This window comes from Zalophus californianus, chromosome 6, assembly GCF_009762305.2.
Source record: "Zalophus californianus isolate mZalCal1 chromosome 6, mZalCal1.pri.v2, whole genome shotgun sequence".
NCBI classification, from domain to species: domain Eukaryota; kingdom Metazoa; phylum Chordata; class Mammalia; order Carnivora; family Otariidae; genus Zalophus; species Zalophus californianus.
In genome coordinates, this window is record NC_045600.1 from 44,220,274 (window position 1) to 44,246,727 (window position 26,454).

General features: G+C 44.2%; 1 protein-coding gene across 4 annotated transcripts in view; it reads right to left on the reverse strand.

The window, feature by feature from the left end:
* SAMD4A (sterile alpha motif domain containing 4A) overlaps positions 1–26,454 on the reverse strand; it is a 206,452-nt gene that overhangs the window by 78,291 nt on the left and 101,707 nt on the right. For 2 of the 4 annotated variants that reach the window (XM_027569717.2, XM_027569716.2), the window contains exon 3: positions 7,239–7,757. In XM_027569717.2, coding sequence (XP_027425518.1) covers positions 7,239–7,757 — 519 coding nt within the window. Of the gene's footprint in view, positions 1–7,238; positions 7,758–20,024; positions 20,339–26,454 lie in introns of those variants that run through there. The other 2 variants (XM_027569720.2, XM_027569719.2) reach the window with 2 other exon arrangements.

Sequence of the window (26,454 nt, forward strand, 5' to 3'; positions counted from 1 at the left end):
TTGGGAAGGGAAGGCAAATATGTCAACCAAGAACTGTGACACAGAACGCTAAGGGCTGACATTGAAATATATGGGTCAGTGCAAAGAGAGCACACCGGGGGTGCAATTTGGGCAGGATCCTAGATCTGTGTGCTATGGAGAACCATGCAGGGACAAATTCAGAGTCAGAGTCAAACAAGGGTCTACTAGCTAGTAATTGAGTCAATCTCTGAGGACAGGATTAGGAAGGACAGGCATGTCTCCTCAAGTTCAGAGACAGACTCTGGACCCTGACCGCCTGGGTTCAAGCTCCAGTTCATCCAAACTTGGTTGGTCTGTGACACTGGTCAAGTGACTTCGCCTCTCTGTGCCTCAGTTTTCCTTATCTGTTAACTGGGGATAACACATCATGGAGGTATGAGGATTAAATGAGTTAATATTTACGTAAAGCGTTTTGAACAGTACCCAGCATGTAGCAAACGATATGTAGTGTGCTATCGCTGTTAATTTACTTTTTCTTTTAATGATCTACGGTGCCAACATTTTTTAAGGTATTGTTTTTATTATCAGAAAAATCAACTGAGACAAAGAAAAGAAATACTAAGTTTCCAAAGTGTACCATGAGACTGTAGAAGTGGGCAGTCTAAATGGAACATTTTGGAAGAATTTCTGTTACCTAAAGCTTCTGAGTTCTTGCCTCATACCAGGCTAGCAAAGGGCAGCACATTTTCAAATCCACATGTAAAGAATGCGAAGTAAAATCAAGTATTGTAACGATTTGAATAGAAACAAGTTTCTTTCATTTGTCACTGCAGCACGTAGTTTTCTTCCGGGTCCATGTCCACCAGCGAAGAGCAGAAAATGGTTAGAAAGGCAGTCTGGGGTAAGGGAGGTGGCACTGACCTCCACACAGGGGAAATCTTTGGGCTCTTTGGAAAACCAGGAGGTATTTTTCCTGAATGTTCTTTTCCTGAATGGTTTACTTTTTTCTATGGCAGACTTCAGACAGGAAGCAAACAGAGAGATGCTAAGCCAGGTTCTATGCACCTTACAATTGGAATTGCTTGTAATGGCCAGAACAAAGTTGACTAAGTCTTTGCGTAAGTCTGAGACAGCTAATACCCTCGTTCTTTCTGATCCCACGGGCTCATGATGAAGAATCTGCAAATTCTTGCTTTCAGTGAGCAGATCTGAGTAACCTTACAAGGACAGTGAGGTACTGAAAAATACAGTACCTCTCTTCTGAAACACCTTGAAGCTATCCAAAATGTTTAATCGACTTCTCAACTGTCCCAACCCATTCTTCTCTTTCTCATGAGAAAAGGTGTGGCTCAAAGTCCCTGTATGATCTCACCTGATTTAACCTGCAACCAATAAAATGTACTCTTGCCTCTGCTTAAATGGATGAAAACAGGTTGATTTTTGTTATATCGGGGTTTAGTTTTTGCCCCCGACTCTTAGCCTCACCCTAATCCCTTCCTTCCAAAACTTCCCATGGCACCATCATGTGCATTTTAAATACCCTCTAAACATCATTTTTCTCCATCTCAATGTTCTAGCACCTTCTCTAAGTCAATACACATCGAAAATTGAGCTTGTATCTAGTTTGTCTCCCTGTCTTGCCTTTTATCTCTTTGGAATCACTAACTCAACTTTCTTCAGCCCTTAAATGCCTACCATGTGTGAAGTACTCCCAATTTATCTCTAATATTCCTTTTTGATAAATCCAGTGGTTAATCCTTGGTCCTCATTTTATTGGATGTATCAGCAGAATTTTACCTGATCACTTTTTCCCCTTGAAACATGTTCTTCATTTGCTCTGCAAGATGCCCACACACTTGACTTTTTTCTGACTTCAGTGGTTTCTCCTGCATTTCTTTTGCTTTACCCTCCTCCTCCTCAGCCTTCATGTTCAAGTACCCAGGCTCAGTCCTTGGTCCTCTTCTCTGCCTACATCTTTGCTTTGGTAATTTCATTCTGTTTCAGAGTTTTAAATACTATTTCTGTGCTGGTAACTCCCAAACGTCTATCTCAGATCAGTCCTCTCTCCCAAACTGCACACTCATACATCTAAATGCCCACGAGACCTGTCTGATCATCTAATGGGCACCGAGATTCGTCATATATGACACAACTCCCAATCTTGCTTTCAAACTTAATAGAAATTTTCTCCATCCTTCCAGTTACATAAGCAGAAACTCTGGAGTCATTCTTAAATTCGGTCCCTCATACCCTTCATTTCTTTTGTCAGGAAATCCCGTTGGCTGTACTTTCAAAACATATCTAGACTCTGACACTCTTCTCTCTTCTACCTCAGCCATCCCAGTCAGAGTCGGCAATGTCTGGCCTGGATTACTGCAACAGCCTCTGAACTGATCTTTGTGTTTCCATCCTTGCCCTGGTACAGCCTATTCTTTTTTTTTTTTTTTAAGATTTTATTTATTTATTTGAGAGAGAGAGAGAATGAGAGATAGAGAGCACGAGAGGGAAGAGGGTCAGAGGGAGAAGCAGACTCCCCGCTGAGCAGGTAGCCCGATGCGGGACTCGATCCTGGGACTCCAGGATCATGACCTGAGCCGAAGGCAGTCGCTCAACCGACTGAGCCACCCAGGCGCCCTACAGCCTATTCTTAATACAGCAGCCAAAGTGATCCCTTTAAAATATGTCAGATCATGTCACTTGTCTGCCAAAAACCCTCCAATGGCTTCTTGGTTTCCTGAGAGCAAAAGTCAAAGTCCTTGCAATGGCCTGCAGTGCCCTGTAGGATCTGTCCTTTCCCAATACCTGAGCAACCTCCGCCACTGTCTACCTTACTCACTCATTCCCTTTCAGCCGCTGGCCTTCTTGGTTTTCCCCAGCAAGCTGGGAAAAGATCTTGGGATCTTTGTTTAAGCTTTTTCTCTGGCTGGACAATTGTCCCCCTGGACACCCACTTGGCTAACCCTTTTACCTCCTTCAAGTCTTTGTTCACGTGTTACCTTCCTGATGAGGTCTACCCTGACCACCCTATTTAATCCTATAACCACCTCACCACCTAGGCCTGACCCTCCTGACCCTACTCTTTTTGTTTTTTTCCATGCCACTCACCAATCTCTAACACACTATATAAGTTCCTTATATATTATAATTTATACATGTTAGACTGCAAACTCCACAAGGGAGAGCATCTTTGTCTTGTCTGCTGATGCACCCTGAGTGCCTTAAATAGGTTAAGCATATAGTAGGTGCTCAATAAACATTTTCTAAGTGAATGAATGAACAAATAAATAAACTGATAATGTATGTCCAAGTCAATACTGAACCCTAATTTTCTTTTTTTTTTTTAAGATTTATTTATTTATTTATTTGAGAGAGAGAGAGAGAGAGAGCACATGAGAGGGGGGAGGGTCAGAGGGAGAAGCAGACTCCCTGCTGAGCAGGGAGCCCGATGCGGGACTCGATCCTGGGACTCCAGGATCATGACCTGAGCCGAAGGCAGTCGCTTAACCAACTCAGCCACCCAGGCACCCTGAATCCTAATTTTCATAATTACACCTAGAAACATTTCTAGCACCCATTCCTTCTGCTCCATGCCTGTTTCTATCCTCATGATACTTTTACTACCTCACAACTGAGGTTTTGAAACTCAGCACTTGTCATTCATCTGGTTTGCACCCAGTATACCAGTCCCTCTGCAGCACTGCTCATATCACTGCCACATCCATGGTGGGATGCTTGGACTCTTTAGAGCTCTCAGATCGCCTCCCTCAGTCTACTTGTACTGCTGTCTCTCACTACTCTTTGTCCTTCGTGAACCTCTCCTTCCTCACTGTCTTCCAACCCTGACTGCATACTATAACCTCCATGCCTTTGCTCACAATGCATGTCCCTACCTTCGGTCCTCCCACCATCTCCAACCTAGCTTACTTCCTCTATTACCTGCAAAGGCTTTCCTGACCCTCCGGTTCACAAGGATCTTTCCATTTCACACACTCACAGTGCTTACAGTATAGGCCCCCCTCCCCCCGGTTCAGCCGACACAATCCTATATCACCCGATGGCAGCTATTGGAGTTATTTTTTTTTAACTGCACTTTTACGTAATGCATGGGTTATTATGTAAAATTTTTGCAGATTAGTCTGACTAGAGGGAGAGATTTCATTTTCAATTGTGAGACTGACTGATCTATCTTCTCTTTCCACTTATATGATAGGTTCCCTGAAAACAAATCACTTTCCTTAAGCTTCCTTATATTTTTCACGGCCTCGAACACAGTGCTGGGCACCCAGGAGGTGGGTAGTGTTTGCAGTGCAGCTGGATGATGCAGAATCCACACAGGGAGGAGGTCATGAATGCTAAGGCACTTTGCTGGAGCGTAATGACCAAAGGAATAAAACGTGAGTAGGATAAACCAAGATTAAAAACCAAAAACTGTGTAAAGAAGTTGTCTTCTAGTTAGTTTCTTTTCATCAACTGTCATTAAGGTGGCTGATAATTTGAAAATGCGAAGCACTAATTGATCTCAGTTCTCCTACTATGATTTATAATCACGTTGTTTTGTGTGAGTATTTTTTTCATTTTAAAAGAAGGAAGACATCTAGCTCTTCAGTGCAGTAGAAGAGGTCCTGAAGCCTTCAGTCCAACCCATTTTCTATTGTAGTGAAATGGCCAAAAGTCACGGCATAGTCAAGGATCCCTAGTCTACTCTGCATGGCCTGGGCTCGGGAAAGGTGCTTTCATCAGGTGACAGTCAGAGATGCAAATGCGGGCACAGACTCTGGGTGTCAGTGTTAGCACTTTGCTCCTTGATGTCCTTCCTACCCTCTCCATTTATTCGCTTAGCAGATGCCATTGCCAGCTCTGGCCAGGGCTGGGCGTCAACATATGTAATCTCATGTGCCTTCACCACAGCCCTCAAAGATGGATATCATGAATGTTCTGCTCAGCGGGGGGTCTGCTTCTCCCTCTGACCCTCTTCCCTCTCATGCTCTCTGTCTCTCATTCTCTCTCTCTCAAATAAATAAATAAAATCTTTAAAAAAAAAAAGAATGTTCTCATTTTACAAGTGAAGACCTTGCTCAGAGAGGTTAAATAACTTGGCCAAGCTGTAGTTAGCAAATTGTAGATCTGAGATTTGGACTTAGCAGGACATTGACACCAAAGTCCTTATTCTTTCCACTTCGTCAACCTGCCTCCCAGGTGCTCAGGATATACTTGATAGAGGCACAAGTGAATGAATGACCCAAAAGTTTGCAGCTTTGACAAACACCATTTAACCACCATAGACAATGCAGAAGACTAAAGCAATGATACTAATGTTTTGTTAAAGAGATACTGAAATACAAGTGTTGACATGGCCTAAGTGTTTGCATAAAACTTTCTGGAAGAGAGATCTGAGCTTTCTTTGCCAAGGCTTTGAAACAGGGCTCCAATCCCTTTCTTCTTCCTGAGATATATAATCTAGTTATCTTGTCAAACCTTCAAGTCTTTTTCTACTCAAGTACTACACAGGGACCCAAAGATCTGGGAGGCCATGACAGTTCTCTCTGCATTTTCTCCCCTCTGCAGGGCTGGGCAGCCACAGTGAAAAATGAAAGTACCCACGGACTACAATCTGCTAACCACCTCGAATGTACCAATCTTATCAAGACTTACAGCCCTGAGTGTGCAAATCAGGAGAGACAGAAATATGATGACCCAAGACTAATGACATAAAATTCAGCCCTTAAAATATGAAAGACCAAGTTTTGAGAGGGCAGGCAGCTTGGAGCTTGCATCTCTCCCAGCTATCAAAGAGTTTTGTAATAATTACTAGATTCTGTCCCTGACCCGGGAAACTTGAGCCAAAAAACTCTGTCATCCAGCCTGCATGTGTCTGTCTTAATAGTCCCAGCCACCACTCTGTCACACAGAGGCTAGTGAAACTGTTCCCTGGATTACTAGTCTGCACAAGAGACTGCCCCCACAACCTCTTACATAATAAAGTAATGAGGCAATAATCCCTTAATTCCCCAAATGTATGAGTTATCAAAATCTCAATGTAAAAGTAAAAAAAAAAAAGAATTAAAAATCTTATGAATGCAGTATCTTGAGTATTTCCTTGGTTATTTCAATTAATGTAGTTCTAATTCGACACTCCTATGTATTTGAGAAAGCCATTTCAAAGGACCCATTAGCTGAGAGATCCGAGTGGAGGGAGAGGCCAAGAAGCCGTCACTGTTAATTCTTACTACTCTCAGATCTTTTAATTGGGGGTTCCTGCATGTTGACAGGCACGGAAGGTCTGACCACAAAAGCTTTCCCTCGAGAAAGTTATCTCAGTGCTGACACTGTATTCACGGACACATGCAACTAGCATCAAGGATTTCTGTTTAATGACAGGCCCCCTCTCCCACGTTGCCACTTATAGAAGCACCAATGGCATATTTGTCCCTTTGCTTGGCCTGAGTGGGGAGCCACAGAGAGGACTCCTGGCCCTAGTCCCAGCTGTGCACAGGGTACTTTGCTTTATGGTCAAAAGAGCAGAAAGCTGTCCTCTGCTCTCCCCTTCCTCAAAGCTGTTCCCGACCCACCTCTCCTAAGTTAGACTGAGCAAGAAAAGGCCACAGCATTCACACCAGGCCACAGCACAGAGCCACATTCTCAGTTAGCAAACCTGTTTCCCTTGTCAGGCGGAAAAGTGCCCCCAACAGCAGGGGATAAAAACCAGAAAATGCAAGGGAGGGAACATTCCAGGGTGAAATATAGTAAAAAAAAAAAAAAAAAAAAAAAAAGGAAGAAAGAAAGAAAGAAAAAGGAAAAAGGAAAAAAAAGAAGAAGAAGAAGAAGAAGAAGAAGAAGAAGAAGAAGAAGAAAATGCACAAATCCCATGAGGGCATCTAGTTAACCAGGGGTTAGAATCAGGTTTAGAGAATCACACGTAACTCAGTGTCTTGGCAAATCCAAAAACCCCAGGGCGAAAGGCATGTGGGTAAAAGGCATTTCTACTTGTGGAAACAGGAAGTTTCCTTCTTTTACCATCTATTCTCTCTCTTATTTATTTACTTTTTAGTCCCACCAACCCATAGTCCAACCCAAATTTGGACCATCGATCATTTTACCTGCCCAACATTTTTATCTTTCCAGAGTCAAAGGGATCCAAAGATCCCTTTCCCACAGCCAATTCCAGTGCCCCTCTCTCCCAGGGTTACGGGGTGCTCAGAGCGACATTCTCAGCGGGACATGCCACACACAGCAAGTCACTACACCAGACTGCTCTAGAGGGCTTTCAGGGAACTTACTTGTACTTGTGCTGGTTCCAATTGTATTGATTGTGGTGGGGACAGATGAGGAGGAGTAGAGGGGCACGTGGCCATTCTCACACCCCAGGCTTTTGTCCTGCCAGTTGGAGGCGTTGATGCAAATCCCAGAATCCCGAGAGTTCTGCCACCCATTGAGCTTGTCATCGGAGTTCTGTCTTTGGTGATAGTAGTGCGTCTGCCCATAATCCACAGAGTCCGAGCGGCTTCGGTTCTGGCCGCCAAAGCTGGTCGACGTGCGGTCCTCCAAGTGGTTCAGCCACATGGCTAACGCACTGCGGTCTTCTAGTGAAGTAGCCGGATGTATCAAAGCGTAGGACAGTAGCTGCCTGCTCTCCTCGATGTGCTGGTTGTGTTCAATAGAGTGCGCCAGGATTTTGGGCAGCAGTTTCATATACTCTACTTTTGCATCAAGGTTTCCTGGCTTCAGCAAAGGCAGGTGAGTTAACAGGAGGGAAATCGCTTTATCCTTGGATTCCTGTTGCCATTGGTTAATGATTCCTGGAAAGGAAAATATACAGGGCGAATGAGCAAATACACCCACAATGGCATGAAACACCACACTGTAAAGAGAATTCCTATGGGTTAGAGTCTCCATCTAGGTATCCTGGCTAAATTTTTCTCAAAACAGCCTGTGCATCGGGTCGGATAACAGACTCCAGGTTGTCAAGGGGCAGTGACATAAATGAAACACAGAACAAATGTTCTTGGATGTTTGGGTGCTCAATCTAATTCCCATTCAGGTCTCCAAAGAGCCTACAACTATTTTTGGTACAACCAAAAAGAATTTACAGCCCTGTGTTTGCTCTTAGAAAAGTCTAGCCACACCTTCAGATAGACGGTGATAAGGACTAAGAAAATCTCCACAGAGAAGCAAGTGTTGTCAAAGGTTCATTGGATCCTTGGGGATAAGCCTGCTTTCCCTCCTGCAGACATCTGTGGAAAAGTGGGTTACACTCTAGCAAAGGCAATTGTGTGAGGATGTTAAAGCTTCCTAGAGAAATCTGTCAGGAAAAGAAAGGACTCCCCTCACCTCGGTGAAGTAAGCCTGCCCTTCTCATGAGAAGCTGCCTCTGAAAACCACTGTGACCCCGAAGCTAGATCTCAAAGCTAGACTTAGCACGAGTGGCACCTCTGATCACACATGATAAGCAAGCTATTTTTCTTTAAGCAGAGAAGATCTGTTTAGTTATCTTTATGATGGTAAAGTCTGGATAACATAATATTTACCATTTTCACCATTTTTAAGCGTAGGGTTGTATGGCAATGAGGACATTCGCAATGTTGTGTAGCCATCCCCACCATGCATTTCCGGACCTTCTTCTTCTTTTCAGACTGAAACTCTGTACCCATTGAAAAATAACTCCCCATTTCTTCCCTCCCCCAGCTCCTAGCCACCACCATTGTATTTTCTGTCACTATCTATTTGACTACTCTAGTTACCTCATATAAGTGGGAACATACAGTATTTGGCTTTTTGTGACTGGTGACTTCATTCATGAGAAGATCCATTTGTGACACCTTCTTGTCCCCTTCTACTCAGAACACACACTGACTGCCTTTAGGTAAACATGAATAAGCAACGCACTTTGCCTTCGACTGGCCTTTTAGAAGTAGCTTGTTCTGGAAACTGGAAGTTATCCTTAGAACCTGGGGCCACAAGAAAGAAAGCTCCCTTCCTGAAAAGTCACTCCTGATACCCGAAGACATCGTCCCTGGCCTACTGATTACCCTACATAGGCTGAGGCAGGGCAGTCCTACTGGCTTTCCTGAAGTATATGCTGAGTTGAAAAGGGGTCTCTGGAATTTAGCAGACGGGCTTTACAATTCTAGCAAGGCACACACATATCAGAACAAGCTCAAGAGTCATTGTTGGCCAGAAGCTACAAATGCATCAGCCAAGTACTATAAGGCCGGTCAAGACCAAAGAAAAGTATCAGGCAAGGAAGGCATGGGATAGAATGAAAGAATGTGGGCTCTGCCATCAGGCAAACCTGGGCATGGATCCCAGATCTGCCACTTAATTTGCGGTGGGACCTCGGTAAGTTACTTCGCCTATAGGAGCCTCAACTGCCTCATCAAGTTAAGACTGTTACCAACAGCCTCTGTCCCTCCTTGCATGACCATGTATCAAAAGGACCGGTCAAGTACTCGATGGTGGAAATAATGCCTTCTACTTGTCTCTGCATTAGTTGGGCCCCACATTAGAGCCATGTTGGTTGGTTTCAGATACCGAGTTTTAAAAATAATTATAGAGTCTAAAGATGACCCAGGGAAGGCCATTAAAAAATATCAGAGTTGGAAGAGGCAGAAAGTCAAAGGGTGAAAGAAAATAGGGCTATTGAGCTTATAAATTAACAGCATAAAGAGATGCTCAATGTGGGGATTTCAGAAGACCAAGAGTCAAAGATTTGAAGTACAAGTCTTCACATTGAAGCAGCAGAGATTAAGACTGGATGTGGAGAAGAAATGAAGTGCCAGGATGACAAAAGACCCAGAGGAGTCTCCAAGGAAGGCTTTATAATCTCTGTCCTGGGGCCTGAAGAATGGAGACAGATGGGTCTAAGGAAGCACTGTTGGGTAGAATGTAATGTGAGCTACATACGGTATTTAAAATTTTCTAGTATTAAAAGAAAAGTGAAAAGAGGGAGGTGAAATTAATTTCAATGATCTATTTTCTTTAATCCAATATATCAAAACATTATTATCTCGACTTGTAATCAATATAAATCATCAATGAAACATTTTACATTCTTTTCTTTGCACCAAGTCTTCGACATCCAGGGTATATGTATATTACCACTGACCTCACACCTCTAACTGGGACTAGCCACAGCTGAAGTGCTCAGAAGCCATGCCTGGCTGGAGGCTGCAGAACTGGCTAGCCATGGGGCTGGAGACATTCAGATGGGGAAAGCCAATGGCAGGAGGGCACCCATGACCTCAGCAGGTCCCTCCTGGCTCCCTGACTCTATATTTAGCTAACTGCCTCCTGACAAAAGACAACCCTGGTGCATTCCATTAGGTATGGCCTCCCTTTTAAAGTCGCTTTGGGAGATGGAGGAAGCACCAGTTCCAACTTGCCATCAATACGTTTTCAGGAAACACCCAGCATGTTTTTAATTATGAATATGCTTCAGATAAAGAGAAAATCTATTCATTATGCCCAAGGAACTAAAGAGGCACTGGCAAGAAGCAAAAGGTCCCGAGAGGAAGATACATCTATGTCTGATGCCAATCCGATGAGCAGATGTAGCTAGCGTGCACCTGGAAAATGTACATTTAGAAATAAATTCTTTTATTTATTTAATAAAAATTAAACAAGTTTTAATAAAAAGTCACAGGGTTGAGGAACTCCCTAGCTTTCTGCGAGGTCACTTCCCTGTTTGGGTATTCTACCCTTCTACATAAGGTCAGCCTAAAAAAAAAAAAGGAACAAAAACAAAACATAAATAGGACTCGGAGTGCAAACTAACCATGTTATCTCCCTGTAAGCACTCTCTGCCAGGGATTAGCAGCAAAGAGGAGAGGAAAACAAGGGCCCTGGCCCTGGTCCCTCCCAGGCCTGAAATGGGTCTTTCTCTATCCTCGGGACAGGGCTTGGATGGTGTGGGGACTGGCGTGTGGCCAGGAAGACGATGACTTTTGTTTACTCCATCGGGAACCTGGACGTGAGGCTGGCTGCCTCCTGAAGGCAGTCTTCTGAGGTGTACTACTGGATCGAACTATTCCTGCAGCACGTACCACTGCCACGTGGACAGCTAACATCTTTGAATGTGGTTTATGTGCCAGGCACTCTTGTAAGCTCTGTGCATGTAATTACTCATTTAATCCTCCTAAGAAATGGATGAGGTAGGTCCTATTACAGCCTTATTTTACAGATGAGGACAGAGAGGCACAGAGAGGTCAAGCCATTTGCCTCCGGTCCCCCTGGCTAGGGAGGTGGCAGAATGAGGGTATGCAAATTAGCATAAAGATACATAATGATTATCATGCTAGAGAGCTTGGTCATAAGTTAAATACATTAATGTTTATAAATATGTGTTTCTTTAATACATAAGATATATAATATAGAACTATATATAAAATGTGTATATGTGTATTATATTTACAAATATAGTAATATGAATATATTTAAATAGAGTGCATGGATCAGCAGAAGACTTGCCAGCTATGGAAGTGCAGGAAGAGTAGTTACAGAGGTAATACCTACTGTGGTTTTAAAAATATGTCCACAACTTCTTTGACATTCCTCTCTAAAAGATGGAGCCTAATTAATTCCTTTCCCGTACAGTGCAGGGTTAGACTTAGTGAGTCACTTCTAGCAAATTGAACGTAGCAGAAGTGACAGTGTGTGAGTTCATGGATTAGGTTATAAAAGGCACTGAAGGGGCCCCTGGGTGGCTCAGTCGCTTAAGCGTCCAACTCTTGATTTCGGCTCAGGTCATGACCTCAGGGTCATGGAACAGAGCTCCAGGTTGGGCTCTGTGCCGAGCACGGAGTCTGCTTGTCCCTCTCCCTCTGCTCCTGCCCCTGCTCATGCTTGCTCTTTCTCTCTCTCTCAAATAGATTAAAAAAATAAATAAGAGGCGCTGAAGCTTTTACCTAGCTCTCTCTCAGGTTACTCACTCTGGGGAAGCCAGCTGCTATGCTGTGACAGTACTCAAACAACCCAGTAGGGAGAAGGGTCTTGAGAATGAGGAAGTGAGTCTTCCGCCAACAGGAACCATCTTGGAAACAGAACTCCCAGCCCATTAAGCCTTCAGATGACTGCATTCCAGATAACATTTGGGAAACTCGGCCAGAAACACTCATATTCCTGACCCATAGAAACTGCATGTGGTAACATGTTAATTGTTTTAGCTGCTACGTTTTGGGTAATTTGTTATGTGAACAAAAAAAACCCAATATATCTCTTCAAGAGTTTTCCTCTAGAAAAATAGAAGTCTTAGCCATTTGGCTTTGAGCAGTTCACTTCTTCAGGCCAAATCATTCCCAGCTGAGATCTACTCATGAAGCTAACCTGTTGCCACTAAACCTTCACCTCAGCCTCCCCCATTCTGATTATCCACTCATCAAACAACTTTTGGACTATGATTAAGCTCCCGGTATCTTTAGGGAAAGAATGAACTGATCATACAGACTTGAGGTATTTCTAGATTCTATGATGATGATTTTTCAGGGCAATTTAATGGTTTCTGATTGTGATTTGGTTTCCTGTGCGGGTCGCCTTCCTGTGCTCAGTATATGGACTTGGAGTATATCTGGTCCCTCTGGTGATGGTTCCTCATGGCAAACTAATAAGCCAGCATTGCAGGGTTTACTTCCCAGTTAGTACTGAGTCAATCTCTCAGGGTGAACATCCCCAGGACAGTGATGAGAGTAAGTATCCCCACCTTCAAACAGAAGCCAGGTCCTACAGGTGAGGACTTGGGACATGAATGCTCGGTCCTGCCCAGTTGCCCATTGGTCTTCTTTGTGGCATCCATACCATCTTCCAGACAGAAAGGAGTTTTTACTGAGATGTGTGCTGAATGGATTCTCCTTACTGGGGAAGACTAGGAATCTTGAAATTTTTAATTAGTCAATCACTTCTTGATGTAGTTTCTATTACCATATACCCCAATATCACTCTCTTCAGTAGACACTCTGGAATACAGAGGTCCAAGAATGGCAAGGTTCAATGGTGCCAACTCACCTCTATTACTTTCTCTGAATATTTTCTCTAGATAAGGAGCAAAGATATTATTTTCTGGACCTTTTATGTGGGTAAAAGTGGATGATTTATAACTTATAAACCAGTGACATAGGAGTAGTAAAAAAAATCCTAAAGGAGCTATAATGAAAGACCATGAGGATTAGGAAACTGTCCCAATGATTCTTAGAGTGATGAAGATTGTGTTTAAATACCAAGTCTGGTATTATTACCACACAATGGTATGTCAATGTTTAAGGGCTCCAGTTGTTAGTAAATTACCCTCAAATTGTTATTTTATTATACCCTTGTTTTCAGTTTAATAACATTTACCATAAAAGGGTTTCTCACAAGGGTATTTAGGCAATTTGCTCATGCGAGAAATGGCTGGAAATTAAGTGCACACATATAAGTACTGTTTAAATAAATGCACTAAAAGGCAGGAATACTAGTAGATCTTAAGTGGTCAAATTCTCCTTGGAAGGATCTATATTACAAACTCAATCCTAGACACATCATGTAATAAAGCCTTCTGAATGTAGTGCAGCTCTGCACAACTCAGGAACAGATGGCACACACTATGTATTTGGTAGGGGTGTGAGCTGACGGGGCAGCTAAAAAGTCAGGGGAACAAATGGCCAATACCAACATGGCAAATGGTGGATTCTTGTATTGGCTCCTGCACTTGCTTATTGTCTCCCAAGGTACCTTCTTGAGCTAGAAACGATTGGTGAAACATCCCCTTGATTTGGTGGAACGCTGCAAGACATGAGGATTAGACTAGATGTTATGGGGACCCCGGACAGTATGTAGTTACTGAGCTCCTATTGCTGCAAGTGGTGCTTTGAGCAGATACAAAAGACTGAGTAGATAGAAACCATCTCTGTTTTCAAGGAGGGTGATTTGGCCAGCTTCCTAGGTGGCTCCATGGATCCTTGCCTCTTGGTATTCACACCCTTGTGTACTCCCCTCCCACACTGAATTCAAACAGGTCCATGTGACCAATAGACTGTGGTAAGATGTTCTGAGATTAGGTCAAAAAAGGCACTGTAGCTCCTACCTTCCTCTCTTGGCTCACTCACTCTGCAGGAAGGTAGCCACGTCAATTATGAAGACATTCAGGCAGTGCTGGGAGAGGCCTGAGTAGAGGGAAATTGGACCTCCTGCTAATCGCCAGCAGCAACTTGCCAGCCATGTGAGTGAGATACCTTGGAAGTGGATTCTCCCGCTCTGGTCAATATCTTGCAAGAGACCTTAAGCCAGAACTAGCCAACGAGGTTGTCCCAAATTTCTGACCCTTGGAAAACTACGAAGGAAATATTATGTGAAGCTATTAGGTTTGGGGGTAATTTGTTACACAGCAATAGTTAACTAATACAGCTTATTTTTTAACTAATTGGAGTTCATGTTATTTGGTAAAAAGAAAAAAAAATCACTCACAAATGCTACTGCCCCTTGAATTCACTAGAAAAGAAAGGATCTATGTAGTAGACTTCATAGCCCATTATAACCACTAGAGCTTTCTCTGAGACCATGAAGGTCATTAGCTGCTGCACATTCAAAGACACCTGACTATCCTCAAAGCATCCCCCTGACCCCAACATATCTACAATGACTCACTTACCACTCCTCAGTGATCTGGTCATCTCTTCAATGGGGCCTTTCCATCTTTGTCACTTTTTGTCCTGGGCACTGGTGTGGCTGGGTGCTCCAGGAGGGCGCCTTTGCTCCTGAAAGACCCAGGCCAGTAGTAAACTAGTTCTGAGATCTCAGCCAAGAGCTCAAGTTGGATTTCATATTCAGGTTTCTGACCTCTTCCTGGCTACGGCCAACTTTTGTAGGTCTGAGCCTGCCCATTCCCAGAGGGTGTGTAAAGCCGGCCAGCTCCCCTGACCACTTGCCTCAATTCTGACCTCACATTTGTACAGATGACTCCCACATTTGTATCTCCAGCCCAGGTCTCACCCTGTGCTTCAGATTCACACATCCAATTGCATCCTCTACATCTCCACTCAGATGATCTCAAAGGTACTCTGTCCAAAACTGAGCTCCCCCTCTCACTCTCACAAGATCTGCTCCTTTGGGCCTCTTCTCTATCTCAGCAATGGCTCTTCCATCTTTCCAGTAGCTCAGGTTGAAGCCTTCAAGTATCTTTGGCTACTCTCTCTTACATCCCATATTTCATCTGTTAGCAATCTCGTGCAAGAAATCTTCAAAACATACCCAGATTCTGACTACCTCTCACTATCCACCTCCTGCCCCATAAACAACATAACCACCAGAATGATCCTTTTTATACTACAGGATAGGTCATGCCACTTCTCTGGATCAAAGATTCCAATGGCTTCTCATCTCACTCTGGGTAAAAGCCATACAACAGCCTATTAGGCCCTCTGTGATATAGCCCCATCCCCTACTACTGGTCCTTCATTCTTTTCAGTCCATTCTGGCTTCCTTGCTGTTTCTTCAACATGCCAGATATGTGCATACCCTCCAACCTTTGCCCTTGCTGTTTCCTGTCTGAAACACTTTTATCCCCAGGTCCACATCTAGCCCCCTGTCCTGTCTTTGCTTAAATGTTGCCTTCTTAGAACTTTTCTGCCCACAGTATCTTAAATTGCCCACATCACTCCCTCACCCTGTATTTCCTTATCCCCCATGTCCTGCTTTATTTTTCCCCCCTAGCATTTATCATGTGACCTGGTATGTATGATATCTATTTTCTGCCTTTCTCCACTGGACAAAAGCTCTGTGAAGGTGGTGATGATGTCCCCATTTTCCCATGCATTATCATTTCCTTATTAATCACATTTTTTAATGGCTATATAAAGTTGTCCCCAGGCATTTTGTTTGATAGTGGTTTATTAGACTTTGAGATTTCTTACTCAAAATAGGCATTTCCTAGAAATTTCTTTTAAATGAAGACTGATAGAGTGGGTGACCTGCAGACTCTAGTAGGTATCAGATGTCACCCCAAAATTGTTTGGTCACCTCCTTCTCATTTGATTCTGCAGAATTCTGATTATTTCTAGCTTTAACATCAAATAGAAATAGGAACATGTAAAAGAGGAAAATAAAATGATTAACTTATTTTTCAAAATCTTTACTACAGTCCTCTCTCAGTATTCTGTTAGGATGGAAAATTTCCCTACGTGCTAGAAAACAAAAGCATAATGGGTGCTTTTCTTGATTGTAACTGACACCAATTAAAGTAATCTTCATGACAAAGATTCGTTAGGCTGAGACAGCAGAATTAGATGTATTTAATATGACTCTTTTGCAAACATCTGTTGAAGAAAGAAAGAAAACCAGTGCCAATAGGGTTGTGTTGAGACTATTGTATATCCAAATTTTTTGGCCATGAGTAATTATGTTCTAATAAAACCTCACAGGAATGGGTCTCCTAAGAGTCATATAAACTAGAGACGAAGAAAATGTTACCTTACTCTTGACAAATGCAAGACAAATCCTTATAAACCATATTCAGCTAGTTTTTTATACCAGAAACCCCTCAGAGGAGAGTCTATAAATGTTCCAAAAGCAGGAAGTTTTCCCACTCACTCATCTTCAGTGCCATTCTCACGCTCCCGGACCACCACTGACAAAACCCCACATACCACAAAATGACTCTTCAGTAGTATTTCAAAGTAATGAATTAGCAATCCTTACGCTGACCTTGCAGAGGAGAAAACCATGCTTTGTACTACAACACTTAGATTCGGGCCTTCTTCCATGAGAAGCACTAGAAATGAGAACCGTGAGGGAAGCACCCTGTCGTCCAGGTAGCTTCATTGCAATCATATTTGTTAATGAAGAACTCTCAGGACCAAAATCCTTGGCAATGTCCAGACGGAAGTCAATAAGGAGGGTCTTAGAAGAAATATAAACAGGTGAGTCTCCAGGGAATAGTTTGTGCTTGACCCAACAGACCAAACTGAACAACAGCCACTTCCCATAACAGGTTTACAAGCCTCAAAAAGTCTAGGAAGGGCTGTTTCATCTCTGACAACAGGGAGTCATTCTATGTCTTTAAAGGAGTTAAATCACTGGGTCCCATGCTTTCCAGAATGTGGAAGTCACTCAACAACTTCTAGACAAAATTTCCCATCTTTAGACATGGGAATCCAAACTGTAAGTGTGAATGTAAGAGCCCTGTGATGTGTGTAAATACTGTCACCAAGGAATAGCACAGATACATCCCCAAAACAGACGTACCAGAAGAGTTGACAGTAAAATTTATGTATCCCTCATTTAGGTATGAAATCTGAAACACATGTACAAGTTATTCTATAGAGGCGAGGATGGACAATTTTGTGGAAGGAAGATATTCAAATCTATGGTCAAAAATTAATGTTACTGTATTTGAAAAGAAGGGCCCAGTCAACTGTACAAGGACGGAGTTGGGTGAGCAACCCTAGAACATTCCCAATCCTGTTCGCTTGTCCTCATTAGGTATAGCCCCATAGAGGGAGTGAGAAGCATACCCCCCTTTCTGGGGTTCTCTTGAGCTATTAGCCAGCTCTAAGAATTTATGCAAAGGTAAGTAGCTTATGTTCACTTGTTATCTGTGTACCAAACTCGTGTTCAGGTTGGTAGGTCTGTTGATGAAATCAGAATAAGCTTTTTCAGATTTTTGGAGAAGGGGAGGTACTTTTTAATTCTAAAGCCCTCTGGGGGCAGTGGGGTAAGAAGGAAGAAAGGCGGGAAGGACAATGGCAAACGATGAAGTTCTGCAATCAGAAATGAGAGTGGCCAAGGCCATTTCTCTCCTTCCGGGCATCCCACCATGAAGTTAAATAGGACCGGCGGTCAGTGGCTGGACCAGAAGCAGGAGCACAGACCAGCTGAGGACCCTTTGCTTTAGTAGACTTTGTGGGAATACCGCTGGAGGAGACCAGAGCTCTAGCCCACAGTTAGAAAGACTATGGATAAAGCCTTCTCGCTTAATCATCCTGAGCTTCAAACACACTGTCTGGAATTCTAAACCAAAGAAAGACCTGAAAACAGCAGAAAGTCTTAGGCAACACTCATCCAGAGCCAGGAGTGACCACAGCAGCCTGTTTTGTTTTAATTTAGCTTTATATCACCACCTTTAGGGTAGATATATTTATTAAGCCCTGGGGTCTTTATCTTTGGTCTCTATCAATGTAGATGGTCGGGTGTTAGGATCTCTCCTCTTCAACAGGGTGTGCAGGGTCAGAGATAGTCATGGGAAAAGTTTTGTACCCTATAGAAATGTCTGCAATATGAAGAATTTGGAGAGAATCAGAGCAGAGAGGTAGATAAAATACTTTAAGAAGGTCTGCATTTATAGAACCAACTGGCAACTCTGTAAGGAATAGAATCAATTTTCTAAAATAACCCCAGAACCTCTAGCAGACCTCCGACCAGCATCCAACACTATTTACTGGAAAAACACAAAAAGCTTAATTGATTATCACTACACCCATGGAGACAACTTTGGCTGTTCAAATCTTAAAAGAGATGGTTATTTATTATTAAATATTCTCTGCTGTAGAAATGCCTTGTATACATCTAAACCTTTCCCCACCTGCCCCTCCCCCATCATCCATAACATGGTTTAAGAATCTGCCACCTCCCTCAAATCCTGTTGATCTACTCTGGCCCTCACTGCCTCTCTCTACCACACAGACCAGCTCAATGACATACGCACTCGTGTGATACTCTCCTCAATGAGACTGCTGGCTCTTGGAGGGCAGGAACAGTGCCTCCCACTGACGTGTCTTCTAATGCTTGTCTAGGTCTGTGCTGATCACACAGGCTTGCATGGATAAAAGATCCATGCACTTTTCCATCACAGCTGATGACACAGCAGATCTGCTCCTTTTTCAGCTTTGTCTGTCTCTGGTTAAGGTGTTAAGTGTCAACAGTGGAAACCTTTGCACCAGGGCAGAATTGTGAGGGGAACCTGGCCTCAGCAGAAGGAGAGCTCTGGCCTCCTTTCAGGGGTGGAAGCCCCCAGGGTCTTCACTTTATTCCCTCCCAAGGCCCTCCTGAGGCTCAGTCGGCTCTCAAACTGCCACCTTCCACCAACCTACACACAAACACACACACACACGTACACACACACACACAGGTGGGAGCCCAGCTGTCTGGAAATTCAGACTCCAAGACACAGGTTACAAGTACCTAAGATGGGCTCGGTATGACTTGGGGCTCCTTTCTGAGCTATTCACTTCCAAGAACTGTAGGAGCATCAGGTGCTCTAAGTGACTTGAGGAAAAGGAAAAGAAAGATAATAGCTGTATTGTCTGGGTTTGAATCTTGAATCCTGATCTTCCATTTGGTTGCTGTGTGACCTTGGGCAATTCACTTAACCGCTCTGTACACTTCAGTTTCCTCATTTGGAAAATGGGATACCTCACGGGATTGTCATGACGTTTGAATCCTCTAATCTGTGTAAAGCAAGGGACCACTATCTGGCCCACAGTAAATGCTGTGTAATTGTTAGCGACAGTCACCAACATCTAAGAAACAATGCTCCATGGGCTCCTTTCCTACAGGTCAAAGGAACTAAGAGAAAACCAAGGCCTCTACCTTCCAGCTTTGAGATGATCAGCAGCTTAGGGCCGGTGTGTAACCAGGTAGGAAAAATAATTTCCTACCAGGAGAAGGGCTAAGAGGAATCAATTCAAAGTGGGGGTGGGGCAAGGGACCTATTTTTAAGAGGAAGTTGTTGGATTTTTAAAAAAGTAATCAACAAGCGAGCGAAATGTCATCTTATTTCTAGGACAGGGGTGATCTCTCCAGTTTTCCATTCCGAAGCAACCTAGCTAGTAAAAAAAGAGTGAGGGCTAGACAGGGAGGCCGTGACCCAGCTCGCGTGAGTGTGCAGGGTGCCGTCAGAACAGTAAACAGCCCGACCAGGCCTGGAGCACCTCGGGATAAAATGAAGGTGAGAATTTCCGGTTTTAAAGCATCTTTACCGCAGAGCCACCCCCTCCCAAACCACTCCCCCATCACCCCCCTTGAGTTCTGTGCTGCTCCCAGAAGGCTGGAAGGGGGCCTGCCACAGGCTGGGAAGGGCCCGGGCCATGGAACCAGAGCATTACCTCCAGACGGTTGCTCCGGAGAGCCCTTTGGTGAAGAAGTATCAACTCACAGGTCTGACGGTGAACCACGAGACGTGCAGCAACAAGAGCAAAATTCTCTTGATTAGAGGACCGTAAGATTTTGCTGAGTTTGGGGGAGAGGGCACAGACGCTGTACAGGTGATACGGAGCTGAACACATTACAGTGGAACCAGATGTTAGGTGCAAAGTTGTGGGTTGATGGAATTATCACATAAGGGATTGCTCCATCTCCTCCCTCTCCACTTGGTCCTCCTCTTCTCCCCTCCTCTGCAGTCCACTGGGCACAGCTCCTCATTATTGAGTGTCCAGCTGGGTATTGTGATGTCAGAGGCATCACCCACTGTGGATGATGCTGGAGGAGAGACTGGCAGCCCAGCCGTGTTTGAGGACACATGGCTCTGATTTGAGCTCCCGTGATGCCAGGGGACACCACACTCCCTCCATTTACCGGTAACGTCTCACACCTCACACACCTCTGGAAGCCCTCATCATCCCTTCTTAAAACCAATGTGGTGCTTCAGAGAAACTGAGGCACAAAGAAGCTCATCCAAGGTCACACAGCCATACTCTGGTATGACCGTGAACACTGCCACAGTTTCCTGACCACTCATCCACAGTCCAGGGGCCCCGGCTGCCTTTTATAGAAAGTTTCCACACACCTTCTATTCCTAAACTTGATCACAAGCATCGCCGGTCCGCATGCTTTGGAAGCACCAGCAGACTCTCTGTGTCATGGACTTAGTAACGCGCCCCATTTAGGACCATGAGCACAACTTGTTTGCACTGGACGCTCAATTCTAGATATCCTTCTTGGGCCATATTTTTGTTTTTATTTCAAACCCAGCTAACAAATCCGGGCTTTCTACATCAATAACAACAACAACAACAACAACAACAAAGAAGCTAACTCTGATTCTCCAAGAAAAATCAGCAGCTTACCACACACACCCTTTCCAGATCATCTCTGAGAGATGCCAAGGACATCAAAAGTCTACAGTTTTGGGTAGAAGAATACTTTGCTCCTAACTGCCCATGGTGGGGCAGGACCCATCTTTTTTGGTTTCTTTTTTGCAAGCTGATAGTAATAGTAACAGAATATGAAAGATAATCTAATAAATAGAAATCATCACCTCTCTCTAAATATATAGTTACACACATATATATAGATATGTATATGAAGTTATGAGACTGTCTTGACCTTGAGATCTAAAATGAGAAGGGCCTTTGGAAGAGAAGGATGAGAGCCTGTCAAAGTAAGACCTGTAGGTGAAGGTGAAGAGCAGATATATAACCTTTAGCACATGACTTGCTCCACTAATCACTGAACAGATTCCAGTACCTAAATAAAGCCCCAGAAGACATACACACCAGAAGAACTGACTCACTGATTGAACAACTGATGGGCCAAGGTAGGGAGTGCTCACCAGCCAGTAGGGTGACTTGGTTTCTCAACATGACCCAGAGGTACATTTTGACTGAGTAGTAAGTAAAATAAAAGTTCATTGTAAAAGAGCCCCGACTGTCCCCCATGTGATCTGCCTTTGCTGCTTCCTCATGTGACTGGCCTCCCAATTTAGAGCGTAACCAACTCCCAGTGACCTGTAATAACACCATTCCCAAATTAGAGCTCTCAATTTGACTTGGCCTCAGTCCCTCCCTCAAAGCAAAATAAAGCATCCGTTTTCTTTTTTTTCACATTCATAATACTCTCCTTTTTGAGTTGCCAACTCAAACCCTGCTCCAGTCAGATTGAGCCCTTCCTCTATTTTTTTTTTTTTTTCTGGTTAGCCAAAGAGCCCGATGGAAAAACACCAAGAGACGAAAACAAAAACAAAATCAGACAAAAATTCCAAGTAAGTGACATTCAGCTGGAAAAGCTATGATTCACATGCAAATAAAAATCTCCCTGAATTCACTGTTATATGACGCAAGCCTCTGGCTTCGACATAAAAAGGGCAGAATGAAATCACCCACAATTAAATTCACTCTGGAATACTGGAATTCTCTGGCGAGGCCTCCCCAACTAATGATAAGAAAACCCCCAACTGTGACAGAATGAAGCTAATTGTGTTGGATCCCAGGGCATCCCCACCTCAGCAGACATTCACTCCTGAACATTCCCCAGCCGGCCTTCTCCACGTTCCCTCACCCCCTGTCCTGGACCCAGCATAACCTACAGGGAGATAGGGCCTCAGATGGGTCTCCCAGGGGCAGCCCTTCTTTTTGGGCACACATGAGGGCACTGTGTGAGAACACTGGACCTCACCTCCCACCCCCAAGCTTAGGATGCTACTGCACAAGAAAGCTTTCTAAGCTCTGGGAAGATCTCCCCAAGAGTAAGCAGAGTCTTTGTTTGAGCTTTACAGCATCATCAGCCTCTGATCTAAATAAAGTCCAAGCCAGAGATAGTTCCACAAGTCGCCTCTCCTGAATGGTAGATAATTTGCCATCGCTTTTTCTCCTGGGGGGGGGGGCATTGATCAAATACCACTTTTTTTTTTTCTTCCAGGTGGTTCCCTTAGGATGCGCACTCCATCTACCTGAGAATCACAGAATTCTGGAGATAGAAGGGCCCTTAGAGATTCTCTGGCCTTTCCTTTACTAGTTGTGGGGGTCTCACCCCATGATTCCTCCCTGATGGTCACCAGGGCCGAGCTCCTCCCCAGCCACGGGGAACCCACTTCCACCATCAAAGGGAGCTAGGGTTATTAAAGCCCTCATTGGGCTCTCTGCAGCCTTTTTCACAATAACCAAAGGCAACCCAAATGTCCATCAACAGATGAATGGATAAACGAAGTACAGTATATAAATACTACGGAATACTATTCAGCCTTTAAAAGGAATGAAATTCTGACACATGCTACAACATGCATAAAAATTGAACACATTATGCTAAATAAAGGAAGCCAGACACAAAAGGACAAATATCATATGATTCCTTTATATGAATACCTTGAGTAGGCAAATTCATAGAGACAGAAAGTAGAATGATGGTTACCAGGGGTTTTGGGGGGAGGGGGGAAGTTACTGTTTAATGTGTGAAGAGTTTCTGTTTGGGATGATGAAAAAGTTTTGTAAATGGGTAGTGGAGAGAATATAGTGGGAATATAATATAATGGAACTGGACACTGAAAAATAATCAAGATGGCAAATTTCATGTACATTTCACTCCAATTAAAAATACAAAAAAGTTCTATTCCCCCTTTCACAAGATAGCTATCTCCCTAAATTTTCTTTTTTTCAGGCTCAAAATCCCCAGTTCCTTCTCATAATCTTTAGTTAATAGGACTTCTAGACCCTCACACCTTCCTGGCCACACTCCTCCGGGTCTACTCAGTGTCTCTCTGAAAACCCAGCACCCAGAACTGAACAGCAAGACTGAGCTCAGGCGCCTCCTGCCCTGTGTCTCCCTCTGAGGTACCCAGCTTAACCCCCAGACAAAAGCTACACAGAGTGAGCCTACTGACTGTTTCAGCTGCCAGGGCAAAAAAGGGCCAGGTTCAAAGACACACCATCATCCACCCCCGCCCCTGTTGCTTCCCCAGGCCCAGATGCATCTCCCAGACAGCTGTGGGCAGCTGCAGCTGAGAAGTGAAGCCAGCAGAGGCAACTGGGGGGAACTGAGGTGGGGCAGCATCTCAGCTGAGCACACTCTGGCCTTCCACAGATTTCCCTCATTTCTCGTGGGTGTTTGGCAAATGGGAACAGGGCAGGCCAGGGAGGCCTCTCTCTCCAGGCACTCGGGGATGTCTCTTGGCAGCCACCCACCACCAGCCTGAGGCCGCCATCATGGTGTTCAACCGCACAAGCTAAACCAGCCTCGCTGGGCTCGACACACTCGCCCCTCTCAATCCCTTCTGGAAAAGCTTTGGACGTTTGAGGTAGGAGAGTTCCCTTTCGCATTTTAAAGTCTGTTGAAACTAAGCAGCCTGGGTGTTGGTCTGATTCCACAAGTGAGTAATCCATTTCCTGAAAGTAAACTGCTCACCCTTTGGCAGTGGACCAGCGATTTTGGGGTGCCATTTGAAGTGTCACTAACTGGGCAAATATTTACAGGCACAAGCCATGGAGCTTTTCTAGGAATGTCAGTTAATTTGCTAAATTAATGACCCTTAAGGTGGAACCCTTAAAAAAAGTTAATTCGTCTCTAACGGGTGAGTAATTTATGCCTTGGGACAAGGTATTGGTGGGGGAGAGGGGGAGGGTATGCGTGTCTGACTAGTTAGAATAACCACATATAAATTAAAAACAGGCCGGACTTAAAATCTCTATCTTTTAACTTTTTTGACTCCTGATTTTCTACTAATATCTGAGCCAATGATGGGTTGACTTTGGAAAACTCTTTTCTATGCCAATATTTTGCCTGGAGTTTGAAATGACAAGATTTTTAAAAATCCCTTCTTGGTAAGTCTCTTGGCCTCAGGGATTCCCTACAGAAGATATCATGTATTTGCCACTCACTAAAAGATTGTGCCCACCTGGCTGTACCTGGAGACTTGCCTCCAGATCTCTGGGGTGGAATAATTTCCACTTCAATCAGCTGGCTTGAAAGAGCCTTTTGCCTTGAATAATAACAAGGTGATTTCTTTTGGGCTCAAATGATCACTTAAACAATCCTTTCAAAAAGACTCCTGTGCCATCTTTTCCTCCTCCTTCATGAGATAGGCAATCTGCAAGAAGTTATCTAAATGTTTTGATTAAAAGTATGCAGCTAGATGAGTGTTTCTGGAGCTCTGTTAGGAAGATGAGTTTGTGTGTGTGGTGGGCTCTGAAGTATGAATAAATCAGGCAGAGAAGTGATCCTCAATGCCAGGATCATGGAAGTTTCTGAATCTGATAAAGAGGTCATCTGGATTCTCCATTTGCCTCCCTCCAGCACTCTTCTATCTCTGCACAAGCCTGTTTAGTAAAGAACGTAGGAATCCCAGCCATCACCACCACCTCGACAGGGGTTCCCCTGACTCTACCTGAACCCCGGGCGTGGTCCTGGGCCTCCGACCCTGTCCTTACAACCACTTGTGCCTGGGTTTTAGGCCAACCCTACAAGACTTCCTGGAATTAGATGCCGGCTACCTGCTATCCCAGCCCCATCAGGGATACTCAGAAAAGAAATGACTATGTAACTCCGAGAGATGACAGCCCTCCCTTAGTGTCCTGGAGCCTAAGCCCACGAAGACCAGAGCATCAGTGCACCCTTCCATCCCTGGAGAACCAGGCCGGGTGCTGGCTGGGTACACAGGTTCCCCAAGAGGGCCCACCTCCAACAGCACCGTATGGAAGAAAACAGGGTGCCAGCAGCAGAGAACCCAGGGTTGGTTATCCAGGTAGCCAGCAATGCTAAAAACAGTGTTTTTTCCTTCTTCGTTCATTTCCTTCCTCCCCTCCCACCCCCCCAACCCAGGCATACATATGAAGCAGCAGGGCTTGACACAAGTCACTGAACGCCTGAAAGACAAGGCTGGCCTATATTGTCAGCAGAGTGGGGACTTGGTCTTAATTTATTTCCTTTTATGCTTTAATTTGGCACATGTTCATTCTCCATTGCATTATCTTTTTTATTTATCTTTTTAAGAATGCAGCCACAGCCAGAGTACAGACCCATCTTGGGAACTTGATTATGTGCTGAGAAACTCCATCCTAAATACTTGTGGGAACAAAAGTAAATGCTTAAAATACAACTGATGATTAATAAGTATTAATGCCAACAGGGTTACCAGGGATTGGGGAATGTCAGACTCACAAGTTGAGCCTTCAGTGGGATGTGTGCTGGTTAAGTCAGGGACCCAGATACGGTGTGTGTGTGTCACTTGGCTACCGTTGCTACCAGCAATCAACAGCCCCCCAGAAACCACCTTACTTTATTTTTCTGTGACTCCCTGCTGTACAGGCCTGATCTGGGGAGATGCAGAGGCCACAGAAGAGAGCAAATAGAATGAAACAGTAGAGACAGGAGGCAGGCATGGAACGGAGAAAGCCCCAGCTGCTTCTGCTGCCTTCTCAGTCCTGGGAATAAGCCCGAATTCTGGAGTTCTCCCTTATGAACTCACACCTCAACCTTCTTCCACGCACGCAGCAGACTCCCCATGACCCTGAGCAGTAGGCCATGTTGCGGGATGAGAACAGGCTTCTTCTTCATCCCCGGATCCCTGAATCACACACCCCTTTCATGGAATGCCCACCTCACGTGTGTTCCTAATATTCATTCCGCATAAGGCCGGTCTCATAAGCAAACGTTGTATATTATGATAGCTCTCTTCAAGAGCTCTGTGTTTCTTCTTAGGCAGGATATTGTGTCAGCCATAAATCTTTCCATCATCGGGACCAGTGGTCTGTCCTAGCTTACTTCTCCCTCTCACCTTTGGGGAGATTTCCAATTCTCCCTTTGGTTAAACTGCTGAACTGGTCTCCT